Genomic DNA, 24,691 nt, shown 5'->3' with positions numbered 1-24,691 from the left:
GCTGGGTGCTATATAGACCCCTAGTGTATGAATACCCAATTGGAGATGGGTAATAGGCAATTTTTGTTCTTTTTGGATTTTTTGAGAATCCATGATTATTGAATTTTAAATGGGCAATTTTGTTCCAATTTTTTCAATCGGTTTTGCCCGATGAGAATCCTTCCAGGAATGGGCAATAACTCGTGTTCTCGTTTAGGCCCGGTGGTTGGGCGGCATTCAATTTTTTGATCCATCTTAGTTCCATCTGGAGGAGGGTCTTATTCCAGTCCCCCCCTCTTACTGGAACATGTATTCTGTCTAATATAGAAAAAGGTAACTTTTGGCATCCTATTTTTGTGGTAGTTAGCCACATGACGGCCTAATGGGAGATAAAAATTACTTATATGCATACTATGCAAGTGTTGGTTCACCCTGAGGCCAAATTCTTGTCGTGTTTTACCAACATAGAAACTGCCACATTCGCACTCCATGAGATAAACTACGTCTTTGGTTTTGCAATTGGAGTAGTGTTTAGGAGTAAAAAGTTCTCCATTAGGTATTTTTTGCGTGGATTTTTTTTATAACAGTGCACTGTGCACATGATCCGCATGAGAAGGTGCCCTTTGTTTTACATGGGTCTCTTCTATTCTTTAATTCACTGTGTACTAAAGATTGTTGTAGCGAGTGAGTTTTTCTATAGGTGATCATGGGATTTTCCGAGATTAGGTCTTTTATAATGGGATCCTCGGTAAGGATGGACCAATTTTTTTGTAAAATATTTTTGATGGATCGGTGTTCATTTGAATATCGCATGATTATTCTTGTTGGTTGGGTGGTGGTGTCATCTTTCAAGGAATCTTTCTTGAACAGAATCTCCTGTCTGTCCATTTTTTTAACTTTAGATTCATTACACACAACTGAAGTAGTGCAAGCCTTTTATTGTTTTAATATTGATGATTTTGGCATACAGCTCATGAAAAACCAAAATTCCTATCTCAAAAAATTAGCATATTTCATCCGATCAATAAAAAAAAAAAGTGTTTTTAATACAAAAAAAGTCAACCTTCAAATAATTATGTTCAGTTATGCACTCAATACTTGGTCAGGAATCCTTTTGCAGAAATGACTGCTTCAATGCGGCGTGGCATGGAGGCAATCAGCCTGTGGCACTGCTGAGGTGTTATGGAGGCCCAGGATGCTTCGATAGCGGCCTTGAGCTCATCCAGAGTGTTGGGTCTTGCGTCTCTCAACTTTCTCTTCACAACATCCCACAGATTCTCTATGGGGTTCAGGTCAGGAGAGTTGGCAGGCCAATTGAGCACAGTAATACCATGGTCAGTAAACCATTTACCAGTCGTTTTGGCACTGTGAGCAGGTGCCAGGTCGTGCTGAAAAAACTGAATTTTTGTAAAATCTTACCGTAAAATTCCTTTCTCTGAGTCCTCCGACAGTCGCCGCCCCTTCCCAAGTCTTCACCAATGGGTATTGACCTTTGCTCCGCAGGAGTAGCTAGGCACAAGATTTGTTAATAACAAAAGCTTTTAGCATAGACACACCCCTAGGGGCTGTCCCCTTAGTCAATACCTCCCTGCACCAGCATTCCCAACTCAGTTTGGTAGCATAGCAGTAAGAGTACACAAAAACCCCAAAAGAGGGGCGGGGGGCGGCGACTGTCGGAGGACTCAGAGAAAGGAATTTTACGGTAAGATTTTACAAAAATTCTGTTTTCTCTTACGTCCTCCGACAGTCGCCGCCCCTTCCCAAGTCTTCACCAATGGGATGTCCCAAAGCAGTGTAGACCTGAGGGGTGGGAGACGCAGCCGCAGAAAAAGCAATGCAGTACCCACATCAGAGAAAGGAATCTTAGACACAGTAAGAGAACCAACTGGGCAACAGGAAAACGTGCTCAACAGGAGCAACAACCCAGGAAAAAACAAGTAACCCAGGGGTAAAACACCCCAACAGCCAAGGACCCAAAAACAAGGGTCCCTAAGGCACTGCCGCACTGAGAACTTTACGGCCAAAGGAGGCATCGGCCGATGCCTGAACATCCACCTTATAGAACTTTGAGAAGGTGTGAACGGACGACCAAGTCGCCGCCTTACACACCTGGGCCACAGAAGCCTGATGCCGGAAAGCCCAAGACGTACTCAAAGACCTGGTAGAGTGCGCTTTAACAGGGAAGGGAGGAACCCTCCCCCTCAAGGCATAGGCCTGCACAATGGTTTGTCTAATCCATTTGGCGATAGTCGCGGCCGACGCCGCCATGCCCTTCCGAGGTCCCTCAGGAAGGACAAAGAGGGAATCCGACTTGCGAAAAGGCTTAGTGGACGACAGGTAAACCCTGATCACCCGGACAACATCCAAGGAATGTAAGGCAACCTCCTTAGGATGCTTCGGCTTCGTGCAGAGCGAAGGCAAGATAATTTCCTCATTAAGGTGAAAATCCGAGATCACTTTCGGCAGAAAGGACGGGTTAGGTCGCAAGACCACCTTATCCTTTTGGATCACCAAGTAGGGAGAGCTGCAGGACAAAGCCGCCAACTCCGACACCCTGCGAGCCGACGTGATCGCCACCAAAAAGGCCACCTTTTTGGACAACAGAGGCAACGAGATCTCCCTGATCTTTTCAAAGGGAGCATGTTGCAATGCGGACAGAACCAGGTTCAAGTCCCACGGAGGCAAAGGCTCCCTCCATGGAGGGGCCAAATGGCGCACCCCTTGAACAAAGGTGCGGATCAACGAGTTTGACGCCACAGGGCGCTGAAAAAGAACGGCCAGCGCAGAAATCTGGCCCTTAATCGTGGCCAGCGCCAAACGCTGGTCCACTCCAGTTTGGAGGAAAGCCAACACTCTGGACACCGAGTATGAGCGAGGGGAAAACCCCCTGGACTCACACCAGGCAAAGTATGCTTTCCAAGTACGGTAGTATATCATTCCCGAAGAGGCTTTTCTAGCTGTGATCAAAGTGGGAATGACCTCAGGGGAGAGACCCCTGTCCTTCAGGACCTGGCTGTCAACAGCCAGGTCGTTAAAGCCAGCGACTGTAAAGCAGGATGGAATATCGGCCCTTGAGACAGAAGGTCTTCTCGTAGCGGCAGGCGCCACGGAGCGTCGACTGCCAGATTGACGAGGTCTGCGTACCAAGACTGGCGAGGCCAGTCCGGTGCCACCAGAATCACCGTGTGTGGTTCCGAGGCTAACCTGCGAAGGAGCCTGTACAGCAGCTGAATCGGTGGAAAGGCATACATCAGACGATACTGATGCAAGGGCGCCACTAACGCGTCTGAGGCGTCCGCCTGAGGATCGCGCGTCCTTGCCACGAACCTTTCCACCTTGTTGTTTAGACGAGACGCGAACAGGTCCACAACTGGGGAACCCCACTTCGCGCACAACATCTGGAAGACATCCGGGTGAAGGGACCATTCTCCCTGGTCCAGTGTATGGCGACTCAGATAATCCGCCTGCCAGTTCCCCACCCCCGGAATGTGAACTGCCGTTATCGCCGGGACGTGCGTCTCGGCCCAAGACAGAATGTCGGCCACTTCCCGAGCCGCTCGGGCACTCCTGGTGCCCCCTTGATGGTTGATGTAGGCCACCGTGGTGGCATTGTCCGTCTGAACCCGAACTGGACGGTTCTGAAGCCGTTCCGACCAATGCCGAAGGCAAAGCTTTATCGCTCGCAATTCCAGAATGTTGATCGTAAGGGAGGACTCCTCCTCCGACCAAGTCCCCTGGGCGGACAGAACGCCCAGGACACCACCCCAGCCCGACAGGCTGGCATCCGTGGTGACTACCGTCCACAACAACGGACGGAAAGACTTGCCCCCCGACACCGTCGGGGACTGGAGCCACCACAGAAGACTCTGTCTGGTGCGGTGACTCAACGAGATCCGCAGATCCAAGGACTGCGGACGCCCGTCCCACTTGGCCAGAATCTCCGCCTGGAGACCCCGCGTGTGAAACTGGGCAAAGGGAATCGCCTCGAAGGCCGAGACCATCAACCCCAGACATCTCATGCATGTCCGGAGGGACGAGCTTTGGTTGTCCCTGAGGGCCCAGACCTCGTCCTGAAGCGTCCGGAGTTTGTCCTCTGGAAGGAAAACCTTCGCCTGAACAGAGTCCAGAACCATCCCCAAATAGGGAAGGCGAACCGAAGGACACAGAGTCGACTTCGGAATGTTTATGGTCCAACCGAACTCCTGCAGCGTCTGCACCGTGGTGGACAGGTCGGCCATCAGGCTCTGGCTGGCATTGGACCGTATGAGGAGATCGTCCAGATACCCCAAGACCGCAATGCCCTGTGCCCGCAACAGGGCCAGGACCGGCGCCAGCACCTTGGTAAAAACCCGCGGAGCCTAAGCGAGACCGAAAGGTAACGCCACGAATTGGTAGTGTTCCTCCGCAATGGCGAAACGAAGGTACCGTTGATGACCCTCGAAGATGGGGATGTGTAGGTACGCATCCTTCAGATCGATAGAGGCCATGAACTCCCCCGGACTCAGGGCAGCCACCACTGAGCGCAGGGATTCCATGCGGAACTTGCGAACCCGCACAAAGTGGTTCAGAGCTTTCAAATCCAGAATCGGACGCACCTTGCCCTCCTTTCTGGGCACAGTGAACAGATTGGAGTAAAACCCCCGAAATCTATCCCGATGAGGCACCGGAACCACCACTCCTTGGGCCCGCAGGTCCCGCACCGCCAGATGCAGATCCTGCAAACGCTCCGGAGACAGCTGAAGATTTGAGGGAAAAAATCTGCCCGCTGGCCGAGAGAGAAATTCGATCTTGTAACCAGATCGAACGATTTCCTGAACCCATCTGTCCTGAATGCGGATCAGCCAAGGTTGGAGGAAACCGCGCAGACGTCCCCCCACCCCAGAAACGGGTGAGGGCGCCCCTTCAGGCGGAACTGGCATGGGTTGTCGAACCGGACTGGCCGGATTTTTGCTTACCCGCCCACGGCTTCTTCTGGGAGCCCTGGCCCTTGAAGGGCTTGCCCTTGGATTGTGACCGAAAGGCACCAAAGGACCCCTGGGAGGGCCTAAACGAGGAATTCCGTTTGCCACGGAAAGATTTGTGCTTGGGATTCTGGGGCAAGAGAGTACTCTTGCCCCCAGTAACACCCTTAATCAAAGTATCCAAAGCCTCGCCAAAAAGGCGAGATCCCACGTAGGGAAAATCCGCCAACGTCTTGTGAGAAGATTGGTCCACCGACCAATTCTTCAGCCATATCAGGCGACGGTTGAGCACCGCCACGCCAGACAGGCGTGCAGCCAAAGAAGCTAAATTCAAGTCCGCATCACACAAGTACATGACGCCTTGATGGATTTGATCCACCATGGCCAATGTGGTAGGAGGAGCCGAATCAGCCACCAGGGTGCGCCTGAGCACCTTCGTCCAATCGGCAACCGCCTGGGCCGCCATAACCGAAGCAAAAATAGGTTTTAGCATAGAACCAGCAACCATATAGGCATGACGGGCAAGAGACTCCAACCTCCTGTCCGTAGGGTCCCGGAAAACCGGGGTATCCTCAGAAGGAACCGCAGTAGCTTTGTTTAGAATGGCTACCGCGTGATCCACCTGAGGCGCCACACACCAACGCTCGTCGGTGGATGGCGCAAATGGATAAAGCAGTTTAAACTTATTCGGCACTGTAAAGGGCTTCTTTAAATTGCGCCACTGCTCATTAACAGTATGGTGAAATTCAGCAGGGCAGGGAAAAACCTGCGCTGATTTGCGGGTCCTTTGCGTCCCAAAGGAGGACACCCTAGCAGGAGCAGTGGGCTCATCCTCCAAGTGCAAAGTATCCTTAATGGAGGCGATCAGCTCATCCATGAGTGCAAGCTCTTCAGGCGAGCCAGGGGGAGAAGCATCAACCCCTGCCACCTCCGCCTCCCCCTCAGACCCCATGAGGTCCAGAGATGAGCGAGACCCTGAGAAGGGCACGCCAGCCACAGCAGCCACATCGCCCTCTGAATCAGAGGAAATGGATAACCTGGCCCTTTTTGCGGATCGTTCAGCCATCAGCATATGCACCTGAGACACCAATGATGCCACTACCGTGGCCAGATCAGCCCCCTTGGGGGGTGCAGCAGCCCCCTGGTCCCCCACCAGGGCGGGGGGAAACTTGCTATCCTGAGAATCCATGCCCACAGCAATGAAAGGAAAAAAAGGGGTACTGTCCCTTTAACACCACGGCGAGCGCAGTCCACCGTACACTACTGTATGCACCGATCCCGCAGGGATAGAGAACACTGAGCAAGGAATGACAGGACAATGAAGGAAAAACCTGGAGAGAGCACAAACAGGCTGCTGCCACCGATCGCTGTCCCAGAGAAAGAGGAAGTGATGCAATAACCGGCTGAATTATGAAGGCTCCGCAAAAATGGCCGCTCGGCTGAGGGATTGAGGCTACAAGAAAATGGCGCCGACATGTGCTCGAACGAGCGCGGCCCGCCAAAATGGCGGTGATTGGCGCCAAAAATACAGCGCTGTATAGGGACAGGGTCGTCCATAGCAATTTCTGCAAAAAAATGGCGGGCCGCAACAGCGGTCGCCGCTCAAGCATGTCCGTCCAATCTGCCCCACAGAATTCACAGCAGAGCGGGAGGGCCCCCCCCTCGCAGCCCACAAAGGCATGCATCCATACAGGGATCTGACAGGGAGCCCGCATAGTACACAGACATGGGGGTACACACAGCCACAGACTGACACCCACACAGATGGTCCCCACACAGAAGGTGCTTACCGTACCGGATGGCGTGGGGAGCCGTCTCAAGCGACAAACCGCTATCAGGATGACAGGGAGTGCCGCAGCCAGGACGCAGTGGACTGCAGCACGAGACCGCAGAATGGCGTCCAGTGAGGTAGCCACCTCACAGGCAGCATCCCTGCAGCGAACAGGGATGGGTCGTTCATGGCGCCAGGGCGAACCATAGCTGAACGCTCGATGGCAGGCTGGGGATCCATCTGGCCCTCAGCCCTGGGATCCAGGGCGGCCAGTCCGAGACCCAGCTCCGCATGATCATCTTCATCCGAAGATCCCTAAACTAAAGCTGACAAAATAACAGCTAGTAAAGAAAGAAAAAATACTTGAAATAAAATCAAAAAAAGGGTAGAAGGCTGAGACTGAAGCCCCAGCACAGGAAAGCCTGCTACTCCTAAGCTAGGCAAGATCAAACTGAGTTGGGAATGCTGGTGCAGGGAGGTATTGACTAAGGGGACAGCCCCTAGGGGTGTGTCTATGCTAAAAGATTTTGTTATTAACAAATCTTGTGCCTAGCTACTCCTGCGGAGCAAAGGTCAATACCTATTGGTGAAGACTTGGGAAGGGGCGGCGACTGTCGGAGGACGTAAGAGAAATGAAATCTTCATCTCCATAAAGCTTTTCAGCAGATGGAAGCATGAAGTGCTCCAAAATCTCCTGATAGCTAGCTGCATTGACCCTGCCCTTGATAAAACACAGTGGACCAACACCAGCAGCTGACATGGCACCCCAGACCATCGCTGACTGTGGGTACTTGACACTGGACTTCAGGCATTTTGGCATTTCCCTCTCCCCAGTCTTCCTCCAGACTCTGCACCTTGATTTCCGAATGACATGCAAAATTTGCTTTCATCCGAAAAAAGTACTTTGGACCACTGAGCAACAGTCCAGTGCTGCTTCTCTGTAGCCCAGGTCAGGCGCTTCTGCCGCTGTTTCTGGTTCAAAGTGGCTTGACCTGGGGAATGCGGCACCTGTAGCCCATTTCCTGCACATGCCTGTACACGGTGGCTCTAGATGTTTCTACTCCAGACTCAGTCCACTGCTTCCGCAGGTCCCCCAAGGTCTGGAATTGGTCCTTCCCCACAATCTTCCTCAGGGTCCGGTCACCTCTTCTCGTTGTGCAGCATTTTCTGCCACACTTTTTCCTTCCCACAGACTTCCCACTGAGGTGCCTTGATACAGCACTCTGGGAACAGCCTATTCGTTCACAAATTTCTTTCTGTGTCTTACGCTCTTGCTTGAGGGTGTCAATGATGGCCTTCTAGACAGCAGTCAGGTCGGCATGCTTACCCATGATTGCGGTTTTGAGCAATGAACCAGGCTGGGAGTTTTTAAAAGCCTCAGGAATCTTTTGCAGGTGTTTAGAGTTAATTAGTTGATTCAGATGATTAGGTTAATAGCTCGTTTAGAGAAACTTTTCATGATATGCTAATTTTTTGAGATAGGAATTTTGGTTTTTCATTAGCTGCATGCCAAAATCATCAAATATTAAAACAATAAAAGGCTTGCACTACTTCAGTTGTGTGTAATGAAACTAAAATATATGAAAGTCTAATGTTTATCAGTACATTACAAAAAATAATGAACTTTATCACAATATGCTAATTTTTTGAGAAGGACCTGTATAATGTTTGGGGGTTCTAAGTAATTTTCTAGCAAAAAAAAAAAAACAATTCTGATTTTTACACGTTTTTGAGAAATGTCAGAATGGGCCTGGGTTTGAGGTGGTTCAAGTCACAAACTAATATAAATACAAGAAGAGAATTTTCTATAATAAACAATCTTCTTATTTGATGTAAACCACACAAAAGTTATCTGTGTAATGCGAGCCATCTTCTTTTCATTCACAAACAACTAAAGACATGGATATTTAGTACTTGCAAGTGACAACATTTATAATAGTAGCCAAATTGTTCATACTTTTTTAAATAAAACTTAACTCTATCGCCTTTCACCTTTATCTCCTCTTCCACCTTTATGTTAACAGCGCATCTTACTCTAGATAACATATAAATCTGTTTTCTTGCATGCATTTTACATTAATTTAAATTATGCAACTGTCTTTAAGCTACTCAGTCAAAATTACCTTATTCACTTTTTCTGCACTGCTACCCACCACCACAGAGCAGCCACATGTTTGCAAATGGGAGCTGATGGCGCTGTTGAGAAAACAACACAAGGCATACATCATTAGCACCATGAACCTGAACTCAAAAAGTGAAGAATTTGCTATGTTATAGGGAACATCTAAAAAAGATTTTGTTTCTAAGCAGTATCCTAAAAAATGAGCATATACAGCAGTGCACATCTAAACATGTGAGGGTGCCTACGCATTCCTGAGCCTACACCCTAATAGCTGTATATCGGAGGTAAGAGATGTAAGGCACTGTTGTCTGACTTTTAGTCTCAGGTACTCTGGAGTGCAGTTTGGTAAGGCCATTACTGTGCAGCTCACTGTTCTCACCGATAGAGGCCTTGACAACATGTCTCTACCAAGATGACTGCCTCACCAGTGCAGAAAATAAGTAACTAACACGAAAAGATTAGCTTGCAGGGAGACACAGGTAATCCTGGTGACAAGTTCTTTGTCCTCTGCATGCTTCTTAAATTCTATTTTAATTAAAATTCTTTTTAAATAAATGCAGCTTTCATTAAAATAATATCAATTAGTCCTGCCACAAAAGGTCCTAGCTCACACACTACCTTCTAAGGCAGCGGTAGGCAACCTTCGAGCGGTGGAGATCTACCTGAACAACATGGGAAAAATCAAAGATCACCAGGCACAGGGTCCTTTTAGCGAGATAACCTAGCTAGGCTTTGGTGTGCTTTCAGAAAGCGCACCAAACCCGCAGGATATAGTAGAAGTCCATTACTAAAGTGCAGCTAACCCACAGGAAAGCTGCAGGTACACTGCCCTGCAAGTGCAGCTCTTCAGTATGAAAACAGTCTAATAGTTGATAGCCCCGTTATAGGTGCGGTTGTGCCCATATAGCTGCTATTGTGCCATATAGATGCACAACAGCAGCTTTATGAGCACAATAGAATCTTTATGCTGTTAAGCCCATATAGCGGCTATTGTGCCCATATAGCTGCACATCAGCAGCAATATGGGCACAAACGCATCTTTATGCTATTGTGCCCATATAGCTGCTATTGTGCATGTATAGGGCCACAATAGCATCTATATGGGCACAATAGCATCTATATGCTGTTGTGTCCATCTAGCTGCTGTTGTGTGCATCTATTTTGGCACACTAGAAGTTATATGGGCACAATAGCATATTTTTGGGCACAACAACATCTATATGAGCACAATAGCATCTATATGAGTTTAAATAGCATAAATATGCCTTTGTGCCCATACAAATGCTATTGTGTCCAGTATTCTTAAGCCCAGTGACACTGACCTTGCATGCAGTGCTGCTTCATGCTGTGAATCCCATGACTACCAGGAATAAGAAGCGGAGTGCTGTAGGCATCACTTTGCCTGACATTCCTGCTGCAACTTTAGAAGGGGCATCGGCTTATGCAGCTGGCTCATGCCTCTGTGGAACTGCTGCAGCCGCGGCCCTGCTCCATTCGCAGGCTGCCCTATTGTGCCTGGAAGTAGTTCCTATGCTTCCCTGTGCTCGCCAGTGCACTTAATCCATGGCATGTGATGGCAGGTCAGCAAGCCCAAGCAATATACCAGCCATCTAGCCACAACCGACTGGTAGATCGTGGTCCACCAGTTGCCGACCTGGGTTTTAAGGGATGACAATTGTCTGTACTTATACTCTTGCCTCATCACCCTGTCACATATGGCCTTGGTAGAGATTACAAGCGGCTGTGATGACACATGCAGCAAACATTGGCCACTGTTGTTCTTATCAGGAAACCATTGCAGAGCTAGTGCATGTAAACAGGAAGTGGCTGAAAATGGTTGGACTGAGAGGCAGGGGGAATACTGGAAGGGTAAGCGAGCAAGCACTATCAGCTACCACAATGCAATGGTATTTTCTTTACTTGTGACTAGGTAAAGAATTGCAGTAAAGGCTAAGTTCACCCTAGGAACATGTTACACCTGTATTTAGAGTGGAACATGTAACATGTTCCAGATTCTGCCTCTTCTCTCCCTCTCTCTTTGACATTGAGTAGGGAATCCTCCCCACACACCTGCAGTCACAATTTTAAAACAGTGCAGCGGTGCAGGGCTCAACCCACATCATCCATTCACAGAGTTCTGTGAATGAATGAATGAACCAGGAGTACTGTAGGACAAAGCAGCTTCCTATGAGGGCACTCGGCGGGGGAGGAGCCAGAAGCACCGGCGGGGGCCCCTAGAAGAGGAGGATGGGTGCTGCTCTGTGCAAAACTATTGCACAGAGCAGAGAAGTAGGACATGTTTGCTGTCAAGCTTAACACAAATCTAGCAGCTGGTTACAGCAGATTCTGGGGTTGATTTACTAAAACTGGAGAGTGCAAAATCTAGTGCAGTTCCGCATACAAACCAATCAGCTTCCAGGTTTTTTTTGTCAAAGCTTAGATGAACAAGCTGAAGTTAGAAGCAGATTGGCTTCCATGCACAGCTGGCACTAGTTTTTGCACTCTCCAGTTTTAGAAAATCAACCCCACTGTGTCACTGAATCACTAAAATGGGATTCTACAATAGCACTACTAAAAAGGAAAATAGGTAGAACAATGTTAACTGGAAGTAACCAAATGCTATTTACATACAGAAAAAAAGTTAAACAGATTTCAACAATGCTTGTAGCTTATTTCCAGATTAGTGGGGGCTCATTTTAGAAACTAAGAGAAAAGAAAAACTGTTGGATCCGTCAAACAATCAAGTCATGTTGTCATATTCTAACCTTCATTTAAATAATTGAATCTAATAGGATCAGCAGTTATACTTTTCTTATTAGTTGAACAATGGAAGCCCAACGTTGCAAAGCAAGTAAAATTTATAAGCAAAAAATGATTTAATATTACTTGCTGAGAAATCCTTCATGGCAGCTGTCGCCGATGTCATCATCGTTAAGGACAGTAGTAGCAATCTGAAAAAGAAAATGGAACACAAAATTGTGAGAAATTACCTTTGATCTTACTATTGTGCTAAAGAAAAAGAAGGTCATTTCCTTTTAGCAACTGTAAGGACTTGAAAAAAGACCAAGGCTGAAGTGACTATTGTGGCAATAAATTAGACTAACACATGGAAAACGGTGCCTCCTCTTCTCAGCAGAGACCAACAATATTCACATTTGTCTGACATTATGAATTACCAAAGCATTACTCCATAGAGGATTAAAAGAGAGTATTCTGTATTGGGTGGAACAGGGCAGGGTTCAGTCCTCTAGAGATGCTGAAGTTCTCCTGTACACTGAATAGATTTCCCCACTCCTGAGACCGTAACCTTATGCAATAAGAGTTCCAGGCAGATATAAAAGACACAAATTAATGTAGCTTGTGTTCATTAATGCATCAATAAATGTTTTTTTCTAACCCCTTTGTTGCCAGGGCCATTTTGCATTTTTTTGCGCACATGTTTAAACATTTCAATACAGGGCACTTTTACCCTCTTCCTGCCCAGGTCAATTCAAAGTGCTATTGCATTTTGAATGACAATTGCATGGTCCTGCAACACCATACCCAGACTATATTATCATTTTTTTCACACAACTACAACTTTCTTTTGGTGGTGTTTAATCACTACTGGGTTTTTTAATTCCAGCTAAATAAACGTAAAAAAAAATAAAATAAAAAAATATGTTTTTCCTACATTTAGACCAATATGTATTCTGCACTTTGGTGAAAATAACCCAAATCAGTGTATATTATTTAGTCTGTAGGAAAGGTATAGAATCCACAAACTATGGTGTTAATCTTAAAATTGATCAATCCTGACGTAATGATGGACATCATTTCTCGAGGCCCCAACATTTTAGCACTTTAGTACTTTAGAAAGTACAGATATCCCCCAAATGACCCTTTTATTTAGAAAGCAGACAGTCCAAGGTAGGTAGTAAGAGGCATAGCAAAGTTTTTTGAAGTTGTAATTTTTGTGAGTTTTTGGAAAACTTTCACATTTTTTTTTTCTTTCACATACGGTCACCAGTGCAGTACAGCATCATCATATAACTGGTGTGGCGGTGATAAGGGACACTAACTGGTAAAAATATGATTTTTTTTTAACAAACTGCGACTAACATTGAACTGTTCTGGAAAAATGATCAGGATTTTTTTTTACACACATTATGATTGGTTATCAGGGTGGATAAATATCAATGATATCAAAAATAAATAAATCAGATTTTTTTGATTTTTTTTTAATTTTTTTTTTTTAAATTTATCATCAAAATTATTTTAATAAAATGCTAGTAAAAATCCATCTAAAGATATTTTTCTGTTTAAGATACATTACAAAGTAAGTTTATTCAGCATGAATTGGAGCTTAGTTCTATACCATGAGGTTGTATATTCTGCAATATTTACATTTTTGGTAAACTCATTCAATGAATCCAAGTTCTGCAAGCTGGGTTAACATGCACTGCATTGATGCATTCACACAATTCTACAGTAACCATGAGATAGAACTAAAATATGAGATAAAAAGTTAGGGATATTCTTTTATCTTATTGTTTTGCAAATCTATGTACACTACAAACTGTATGATTGTCGGAAGATAAATGCATCTGTACCAGGCTCTAAGTGTGAGGAGGAAGGGCAAGCAGTAAAAATGAAAGTGAAACCTTCTAAGCAGCTTATAAACCTTCTGATCTTTCTGCACATAGCTTTAAGTGATTTGATCACCCTTGAGGAGCAAAATGACAGCAGTCTGTAAAAGAGACCCAGTTTGGGAATATTTTAATGAAGTTCTTCTACCTATGGGTAAAACAGGTGTGCGTGCAAAATTGCAAACAATGCAACAAAGAGATGCAAGGCCTAGTGGCCCAAATGAAACATCATGAGAAGACAGGCTGTGATGAAAGGACCATGTTTGAAGTTTTTTTTATGTGGATCCAGCTGATATATTCAGTTTAGGTTCTTTTTTTTTTTTTCAAAGATATTTTGTTTATGCACTTCATTTACTAAACATTGACATTTAAGCAAATACAAGAATGTGTAAGGGATCTTTCACACGGAGTGGACCGTATTGCGATCCGCTCCGGGACTTTTTTTTTTTTTTACGGACACGGATGACATTTGTGTCATCCGGTCCATATTTCCGCATATCATCCCATCCGTTTGCGGATGATATACGGACATAATGTTAAGTCTATGGGCATTGCGGATGTCAGCGGATGACACCGCTGACATACGATTTTGCATCCGTTCCGTTTTTTTAAATGGAACAAAAATAGGGTTCTTTTCCGTTCCAAAAAACGGAACAGAACTGAAAGGACGAAAATTGGATGTCAGCGGATGGTCATCCGCTGACATCCGCAATCCCATAGACATTCATTATGTCCGTATATCACCTGCAAACGGATGGGGTGATTTACGGACATACGGAACACCCGTGTGAAAGAGCCCTAATTGTTTTATTTAAATAAAAGAATTTGAGTAGTTCTCCAACTATGTGTGATTAACCTAATATCGGTTCGGATATTGCGGTTTTACTTACCTGACAGCTTATTATTCTAAATAGGAAACCTTCATTTTGTTTGCAAATATTAAATATTCTAACTACCAGCAAGAATGAGTCCTTACATTTAAAGAGCACCTGTCATTTCAGATCAATCATGGCAGAGCCTGTTAGTGGTCATCCACTCACCTGCTGCCGCCATGTCCCTCACCTTGTTGTGTCACTGCCACATCACAAGCCGTCCCATTAAAGTTAATGGGACTGTCGGTGAGTCAACAGCGGGTCAGAGGAGGCGCTGCTGTGGGACAGAGATGACAGTTGCTCTTTAAAAATTATGATTAAAATCAAATCCACCGTTGTTTATACCAGTGAATTTAATTACTATAAGCAAGCATTTTATTGAATGAAACGGATTGTTTGTTTTTTTTGTGATTAGCTGTGATTGGCCAGAGCTAATCACAAGGTGCAGATGGGCTGTGATCATGTCTGGACCATGTGATCACATTGATTAATCACAGCTAGCAACACAATTGTGCACAACGGATGGCATGAAAGGAAGCCAATATGATGTCCACCCAGATCATCAAAAGTCTCGCTCCCGGCCATTATCTTTTCATTTTTCAGTTCATCTTTTGTAAAAAATAAATAAATGAATAATAAATGAGCATATTTTTACAGAAACAAAAATGTGCATCTATTATTTTTGTACAGGAGCCTGCAAAGCATTGCACCTGTATCAGTGGATGGCGGGTACAACATCAGGCTCCTTCACACTCTCCCTTTAGCTTTCTGCATGTACCCGTGTACAGGCCTCCTGCTAGAAAGCTGGAGGAAGAGTAAATGGACTGCACTTATCAACACTGAGAACTACAAGTCTGTCTGCCACAGAGGCAGACAAGATTTGCATTTTTTTCATTCACAGAGGTCTGTGAATCGATGACAAAGCCCTGCACAACTGCAATGATTTTAAATGTGGCGACGGCTGTGTGGGAGAGGATTCCCTGCCCACTGTTACAGGGAAACAGGTGCAGGGGGAGGGGGGGGGGCAGTAGCTGGAACCCTAAATATGGGTGTAACGTGTTCCTTGAGGTGAACATATCCTTTACAACAGGGGTCTTCAAACTTTGGCCCTCCAGTTGTTTAGGAACTACAATTCTCATCATGCCTAGCAACAGCTGGAGGGCTGTAGTTTGAGGATCCCTGCTTTAAAAGATCATTTTAGGTCTAAAGACTATGCAAAATTCCCAATCAGTATATTTTTTCTGAAAGCAGGCACCCTAGAGAATAAAATAGTGGTAGTTTTAAGTTACACAATGTTAGTACAACAGTTTATAAAATGCAAAATTACAGTTAAAAATACACTAAACTTTAGATATAGGGCAATAAAACGCAAAAGAAAACCAGGCGCTGAAGGACTATCCTTCAGTGAAAACAATTAGTAAATGGTGCTGCCGTCCCACACTCACACCCAATGAGATAAATGACATAAGCAACAAAGTGGCATAGAAGGCGCAACCCCTAGCCAGACAGAAAACTAACTTGCATAAGTAAAAAAGTCTTAGTTAATTGACAAGTGGAAACTTCACAGTAGATGATCCAAAACATAAAGGATGCTGGCCCCCATGTATAGTAGCACAGATGGATTGAAACAGTACCTTGAGTGGAGCCAGTACAGATGATGGACAGCTCCAAAATCCCAGGATAGGGATGTAATGATGGACGGGCAAAGTAGCCAGGCGGAAGGTAGTGAAAACCCAGATGAAAGGGCTTCGCAGGGGAGGAGGGGGGGGGAAACGCCAGGAAAGCAGTCCTCCACTTAAGTGAAGAGGCACCGGCCAGGTCAAATGGGTATAACAGCGGTTGCCACAAGGTGCACGGTATCAGCCGTCTCCTCCTGCAGGGGGAGCCCGGTACCCGGAAATGACAGTAAGGGCAGAGGGCGGCCAGCTGCTGTGGAAGAACAAAAGAACGCCAGATGGATAGACAGACTATATGTTTCGGGGTATACCCCTTTTTCAGGTCTAAAAGCAGACCTGAAGAAGGGATTTACTCCAAAACATGTAGTCTGTCTATCCATCTGTGCCTTGCCCGTCCCGTGACGTCATTTCCATGCGCCGACAGGGGCTCCCCTTGCAGTAGGAGACGGCTGATGCACCTTGTGGCCGCTGCTGGTATATCCATTTGACATGGCTGGCATGGTGTTTCCCCCCCCTTCTTCCACTGCAGAGCCCTTTCATTTGGGTTCTCACTACCTTCCGCCTGGCTGCTTTGCCCATCCATCATTACATCCCTATCCTGGGATTTTGGAGCTGTCCATCATCTGTACTGGCTCCACTGAAGGTACTGTTTCCATCCATCTGTGCTACTATACATGGGGGCCAGCATCCTTCAGGTTTTGGATCATCTACTGTGAAGTTTCCACTTGTCAATAAACTAAGACTTTTTTACTTATGCAAGTTAGTTTTCTGTCTGGCTAGGGGTTGCGCTTTCTATCCCACTTTGTTGCTTATGTCAATAAAACACAATATACAGTGCCTTGCGAAAGTATTCGGCCTCCTTGAACTTTGCGACCTTTTGCCACATTTCAGGCTTCAAGCATAAAGATATAAAACTGTCATTTTTTGTGAAGAATCAACAACAAGTGGGACACAATCATGAAGTGGAACCAAATTTATTGGATATTTCAAACTTTTTTAACAAATAAAAAACTGAAAAATTGGGAGTGCAAAATTATTCAGCCCCTTTACTTTCAGTGCAGTACATTGTAGCACCACCTTTTGCTGCGACTACAGCTGTAAGTCGCTTGGGGTATGTCTCTATCAGTTTTGCACATCGAGAGACTGAAATTTTTGCCCATTCCTCCTTGCAAAACAGCTTGAACTCAGTGAGGTTGGATGCGTTTGTGAACAGCAGTTTTCAGTTATTTCCACAGATTCTCGATTGGATTCAGGTCTGGACTTTGACTTGGCCATTCTAACACCTGGATATGTTTATTTGTGAACCATTCCATTGTAGATTTTGCTTCATGTTTTGGATCATTGTCTTGTTGGAAGACAAATCTCTGTCCCAGTCTCAGGTCTTTTGCAGACTCCATCAGGTTTTCTTCCAGAATGGTCCTGTATTTGGCTCCATCCATCTTCCCATCAATTTTAACCATCTTACCTGTCCCTGCTGAAGAATAGCAGGCCCAAACCATGATGCTGCCACCACCATGTTTGACAGTGGGGATGGTGTGTTCAGGGTGATGAGCCGTGTTGCTTTTACGCCAAACATAACGTTTTGCATTGTTGCCAAACAATTCTAATTTTGGTTTCATCTGACCAGAGCACCTTCTTCCACGTTTGGTGTGTCTCCCAGGGGGCTTGTGGCAAACTTTAAACGACACTTTTTATGGATATCTTTAAGAAATGGCTTTCTTCTTGCCTCTCTTCCATAAAGGCCAGATTTGTGCAGTATATGACTGATTGTTGTCCTATGGACAGACTCTCCCACCTCAGCTGTAGATCTCTGCAGTTCATCCAGAGTGATCATGGGCCTCTTGGCTGCATCTCTGATCAGTCTTCTCCTTGTATGAGCTGAAAGTTTAGAGGGACGGCCAGGTCTTCGTAGATTTGCAGTGGTCTGATACTCCTTCCAATTCAATATTATCGCTTGCACAGTGCTCCTTGGGATGTTTAAAGCTTGGGAAATCTTTTTGTATCCAAATCCGGCTTTAAACTTCTCCACAACAGTATCTCGGACCTGCCTGGTGTGTTCCTTGTTCTTCATGATGCTCTCTGCGCTTTAAACAGACCTCTGAGACTATCACAAAGCAGGTGCATTCATACAGAGACTTGATTACACACAGGTGGATTCTATTTATCATCATTAGTCATTTAGGTCAACATTGGATCATTCAGAGATCCTCACTTAACTTCTGGAGAGAGTTTGCTGCACTGAAAGTAAAGGGGCTGAATAATTTTGCACGCCCAATTTTTCAGTTTTTTATTTGTTAACAAAGTTTGAAATATCCAATAAATTTCGTTCCACTTCATGATTGTGTCCCACTTGTTGATTCTTCACAAAAAATAAGTTTTATATCTTTATGTTTGAAGCCTGAAATGTGGCAAAAGGTCGCAAAGTTCAAAGGGGCCGAATACTTTCGCAAGGCACTGTATTTCCCAATATTAGTAATATAAGTAAATGGACACCCAACATGTCAAGCCGTAAAACTGCGTGTACCCATGAAACAGCGACAAATTTCAGTACCCTTTATATTCCATAGATGACACTTTAAAAGCCCCTACAGCTTATCAGTTTAGAGTTAACTTTGAAGAGTGGGCCTAGAATTATTGCGCTCACTCTGGTGTGCATACCGATATGCAACACATGTAGCGCAATCAAGGTTTTCATGTAAAGGCGCCCCGAAGTGTGCATTTACATTCAAATGTATGTGGGGGTGGGGTGGGCTAAACACATTTTGTTTAGGTGGGGCTTTTGTGCGCTTGTGTGTTATTTTTTTTTTACTTTCACATTTTTTTTTTTTACTTATTTTTTTCATTACGGGGGACAAAAAAAATCCCCTTTTTCGGTGAAAGGTTCTCTTTACTCCTGATGTCTCGCTTGTCCCCCAATGAAGCGCAGATTGCACTCCCTATCACTTCTTCCCCAGCCAGTGGCACCAGGACCTGGAAGTTACAATTTACAAGTCGATTCTGGGTCATTAGCAGGAACGGGGGATCAGCAAACGCAAGATCACTGATCCCCCTCCCCTATACCCAGCGGCACCAGTGCAGTAACCAGCACCTGAACCTGACCTGGTATTAGTCTCTTTCAGTCTACAGAACAACAGAGCTCAGGCTGGTAGAGGAAGGGGCAGCACTGAGAGCAAATCAGTTGTGCTGTAGCATTTATGTGTTATCATACAAAATGCTTACAGGAGAAGAGAGCAGAATGTCAGAGAGATGAGACCATCAGTATGCTGTTTCCCCATTTACTGTCCTGTCATAGGGAGGGGGTTGGGACACTGACCTGTAAGTGCTACTTAACTGCATCAGAGATACAACAGGTTTTCTGCCCTGCCAGACAGGGCTGTCCTGTGTTGGCAGAGCAATGTATATTTTAGGAATATTTACTAAGTACATGGACAATTTTGCAGTATCAGAACAGTCTCGTCTCCTCTTGGTATTTATGATCCCAACAGTGTTTATCTGCAATGTGTTTGGTTTTGGATGTATTACCCTGTACTGCTATGCAATCGGTAAATGGCAGTACTACAGGAGGGTTGTATGTCATTTTGGTATGTGTCATTTGTCAATTGTACACGTAACCTAATAAAACCTTCAATAAAAATGCTTTTTTTTTTTTCAATCAAGATTATATTTATTTTATCTATGTGCTGTATTTATCGGTTTTCTTGGAGTTTAGCTATAGGAACATCATCCTACATGAAAAACAGTATTCAGCTGAGTTCTAAAGCTGAACTTCAAGCAAAAAGATGAACACACCATTGATATGCATACATTACATTTAAATAGAACTATAGACAAAACTTTTTTTTTCCATTTTGGATACAGTAATGGAGAGTTATTACTCCTGTTATATTTTCTTTTTGCCATCTGTGTCCCATTGGGGAGATTTCCCTTCACTTCCTGTCTCATAGCCAAAACAGAAGGTGAGAGGAAATCCATGCAAATTAGGGAGGAATTCCTTGCCCCCCCCCCCCCCCCAGATCACCAGAACTAGTGTCCCCATTGGAAGATCTCCTCTCAATTACTTTTCTAGGGACAACCCAAAATTCTGGATTTTCTTTTACTTTCAATGATAATGGTAAACCGGGCAGAAAGGGTGAATCTCCCTAACGGGGGTACAGACAGCAATAAAAACATAATAGGCATTCTAATCCATCTCCACTTTGTACACACCCTGCCAGAGCACATAGTCAAACCTGAGTTTTTTTTCTAATGTAGGTAAAGAGGAGCTCCACCCAAAAGGGGAAGTTCCTTTAGGCCTCCTTCCCCCTCCTCTTGACCACATGGCACATTTTTATCTGGGGAGGGGCGCAGGTATCTGGTTTTGACAGGTACCCACTATCACTTCTGCTCAAGTCACCTATGGGATCTGAGCAGAAGAATACGTATATATGTGTTAAGCGCTGTAGAGGGAAAGTTGCAGGTAGGTAACATTATGTGATAAAACGATGATAAGCATTATATTAAGAAAGGATCAGTACAGAACAGTAGTTATAGGCATGTAAGAAATGCACATAAATAAGAGTTCATGGTAAAAAGTTCATATGCACTGGTGTTGGTCACAATAGAAAGCACTGGGATGGAAGGGCAGCCAGCAGAAGTTCTCCTCTCTCCCTCCCCACAGTCTTCTGGGACAAGTCACATGTTCCAAAAGACTGCGGGATCATTCACAATCCACAGTAGACACCCGGATGTGGAGCCGCAAGCAGTCACAGCCAGGTGTCGACGCGCTGCAAGCGCTGGGGAGAAGAGACGGAGCTCGCTGGACCCTGGTATAGGTGAGAGTGTCTGTTTATTGAGGGCCAATTCACACTGATGTGCACTAAAATGCATGTACATTTCCATCCATTTTAGTGGCGTTTTAGGGCCAATTCACACCAGTACGTTTTAGCGCAGCTGTAAAACGCAGATCAACAGAAGGACATCTGAGAAACAGTTTTCAATATGTCCTATTCACACCATAATGTTGTATTGTGTTAAATGCAAAATTTAGGCCAGCAGACATCAAAATGTAGGTCAACAGATGTCAATGCAACTAAGATGCATGGAAATGTACTTGCATTTTTGAGCAGGTCAGTGTGAATTGGTCTTTAACACGTGCTGACATCTATGCACATACGCTTTGGCATCTGTTGATATACATTTTGCATTTTAGCGCAAAGTACAACGTTATGGTGTAAATAGAAGACATTGGAAATTGTTTTATAGGTGTCCTTCCATTTATCTGCGTTTTACAGCTGCACAAAAATACACTGGTGTGAACTGGCCCTAAAAGTCTGCAGCTACAGTTTTTGTAGCTGGAAAATATGAAATTTACAGGTAAGGCGCAATTCCATTTATCTTAGCTGTACAGTAAAGGACACTGGATATTCATACACCCCTTGTGATGTCCCCAAGCAACAGAAGGGTGAAAAACAGGACAAACAGAACAGTGTCAATAGGTCCAAAAAAATCAAACAAACAAGGGTCAAAGATTCAACTCCGCATGGATCCGAAAGGACTCTGGCCGAAGCCTTGTTCAGTTTGGGGAAAGGGTTAATTATTTTTGCACTGCCTGGAGTTAAGCTTTACCTGCTTGCCGACTGCCCTATGGGACATTTACTGCTACAGGAGACTGCGCTGCACAGGATCACATATATATATATATATATATATATATATATATATATATATATACACATATAAATCTGCACTTTCGGGTATCGGGCCCAAGTGTGTCCAATGTCCCTCGGCACCCGCTGATTGTCCTGTACACAGGCCTATGTAGGAAGATTGCTTTTCTGTCAATACAGAAGGCATGGATCCTGTGTTCCTGCAAAGCAGAAACACCAATCCATGCCTTCCACTAGTAAAAGCACCTCCCCCACTACACTAAATCATCAGCTAGGCACGCATGTAACTCTTTGATCGCCCCTGATGTTAGCCCCTTCCCACCCAGTTTCATTAGTACAGTGACTGTGCTTATTTTTAGCACTGATCACTGTAGTGTCACTGGTTCCCAAAAAAGGTGTCAGGTGTCCAATTTATCCACCACAATATGGCAGTCCTGCTATAAGTCGCTGATTGCTGCCATTACTAGTTAAATAAATAAAAAATGCATAAACATATCCCATAGTTTGTAGACACGATAACTTTTGCCCAAACCAATCAATATACGCTCATTGGGATTTTTTTAAGCAAATATATGTAGCAGAATACACACTGGCCTAAATTGATGAAGAAATTCGATTTTTTTACATTTTTTTTATTGGCTATGTTTTAGAGCAGAAAGTAAAAAAATATTGTTTTTTTCTTCAAAATTGTCCTTTTTTTTTGATAACACAAAACATAAAAACTGCCGAGACGATCAAATATCACCCAAAACAATTTGTGAAAAAAAAAGGACATACATTTTATTTGGGTACAGCATTGCACACCTGTGCAATTTGTCAGTTAACCACTTAAAGACCAGCCACTGCAGACATACTGAGGAAGGCTGGCTCTCCTGCGCAAACCGCCTTACCTGTAAGGCGGCTCGCGGGAGCGGGTCTTGTATGTGTGCCCGCTCTCTGGCCCTGCAGCTAAGCAATGGGTATGGCGGCCGCGATGGCCGCTAGCAAACCCAGCGATCGCTGCAGGGACTGACAGAAGCGGTGTGCCTTTGTAAACACGACACACTGCTCATCTGTCACTGAGTGAAACAGGGCTCCTGTATTCCTGTTATTTCAGAACACAGGAGCCCTGTTTCTATCCACCAAGTCTGGCCCCCACACAGAATCACTCCCTAGGTACACATTTAACCCTTTGATCACCCCTGGTGTTAACCCCTTTCCTGCCATTGTCATTATTATAGTAACAGTGCATATTTTAAGTACTGATTATTGTAGTAATATCACTGGCCCCCCAAAAGTGTCAAAAATGTCAGTTAGGGGTCCGATCTGTCTGCCGCAATGTCACAGTCCCACTTAAAAAAAAAAAAAAAAAAAAAATTGCAGCTCACGCCATTACTAGTAAAAAATAAATAAATAAAAATTACATAAATCTTTCCCCTAGTTTGTAGACGTGATAACTTTTGAGCAAACCAGATCAAAAAACACTTATTAGGATTTTTTTTTTTTTACCAAAAATATGTGACAAGATACAAATAGGCTAAAAATTATGAAAAAAAATTGTGATTTTTTAATTTTTTTCTTTTTATTGGGAATGTTATACAGCAGAAAGTGAAAAATACTGCTTTTTTTTTTTTCAAAAAATTTTGCTCTTTTTTTGTTTATAGCGCATAATCAAAAAACTGCAGAGGTGATCAAATACCACCAAAAGAAAGCCCTGTTTGTGAGGGGGAAAAAAAAAAGGACATAGAGTTTTTTGGGTACAGCATCGCATGACTGCGCAGTTGTTAGTTAACGTAATGCAGTGCTGAATCGCAAAAAAAATTGGCCTGGTCATTAAGGGGGCAAATCCTTCCGGTCCAGAAGTGGTTAAAGTAATGAAGTGCAGTATTGGAAAAAATGGCCTGGTCAGGAGGAGGGGGTAAATCTTCTGGAGGCCAACTGGTTAAACTAAAAGGAGCTAGATTTTTTTTTTATTTATTTACTAACAAGTTAAATGCATCACTTGCTTGCTGCATTGTGTCTTATCTGTATATGACAATGTTGAATACAATGTTCCTTATACGTGACAAATATTCCAAACAAATTGTACTTGAACCTAAATTATGCTTTAGCAAATGGATTCCCAGTATCTGATTTTGTTTCTGGGTGTAGTCTTAGGATACATACATGAACACACACGTCTGACGGCATTTACTGCATTGGTGTTTTATTTTGCTTATGGGAGTACGAAACGCAATGCTGATCTGCACACTCATTATGCCGTCTGCTAATTTAAAGCAGCTTGTGATTGGCTATAATTTGTTTCCGCAACTGGAAGTCTTTGCCTTATTAACTAAGCTTGATCATGTAATAAATCTAAGTACCAGCACAAGAGTATAATAAACCGAGCATGTAATTATTTCACTGTGAAAAATGATCAGAAAACCTACTCTCTTTAGTGATCATATCTCGAACATAAATATTCCTCGATATATCACAAGTGCCATGTAAGCATTGCTGCTTGTAATAAAATTCAGGAGACAAAGTAGGGGGCAGCAGAGAGACACATTTTTAAGATCTAACCCCAGCTGTGATTTATGAGCAAGGTGACACCAAAATACATCAAACATTGTGCTGCCAGACACCTGGAAATATTCTTTTCAAGCAAGTCTGATTTAGACGCTTACATCTATGTCTTCAGGAACACCGTGTGACTTCATAGATGACAGTAGCTCCATTACAGGTATAACTTCTCCAGTCAGCATGGGAATTATACTCTGACCCTGTGGAAAAACACAGCAGTTTCACGTTTGTTTTCAATAGGATGCACAATTTAAAGGAGAAAAATGAAGGCTTTGTCCTGATGTATAAGTCAATAAGATTCTGCTACAAATAATTATGTTAAAATTTAAAAACGAGACTTTCTAGGCCTACATGTCTATAGGATTTATCACATCTTCATTCTGTTACAAAACATTTCAAGACTCCAGTTTGGTTGAGAAAAGCACCCCATAGGGGATCCATATACATTGCAAGGATTATAGCAGATTCATATCACTCTCTGGTCTGAAGAAATGAC

At 44.3% G+C, this 24,691-nt stretch overlaps 1 protein-coding gene across 1 annotated transcript in view; it reads right to left on the bottom strand.

Moving 5' to 3' along the window:
- Window positions 1-24,691, bottom strand: part of C9orf72 (C9orf72-SMCR8 complex subunit) — a 118,326-nt gene that overhangs the window by 55,146 nt on the left and 38,489 nt on the right. Inside the window, exons 3-5 of the mRNA XM_082270714.1 lie at window positions 24,300-24,395; window positions 11,720-11,784; window positions 8,835-8,907 (exon numbers count right to left, since the gene is read on the bottom strand). Coding sequence (XP_082126840.1) covers window positions 8,835-8,907; window positions 11,720-11,784; window positions 24,300-24,395 — 234 coding nt within the window. The remainder of the gene's footprint in view (window positions 1-8,834; window positions 8,908-11,719; window positions 11,785-24,299; window positions 24,396-24,691) is intronic.

This window comes from Pelophylax lessonae, assembly GCF_965119305.1.
Source record: "Pelophylax lessonae genome assembly, chromosome: 1".
Taxonomy (NCBI): domain Eukaryota; kingdom Metazoa; phylum Chordata; class Amphibia; order Anura; family Ranidae; genus Pelophylax; species Pelophylax lessonae.
Note: the sequence above shows the minus strand (reverse complement) of the source record. Positions and strands in the feature narration are given on the sequence as shown.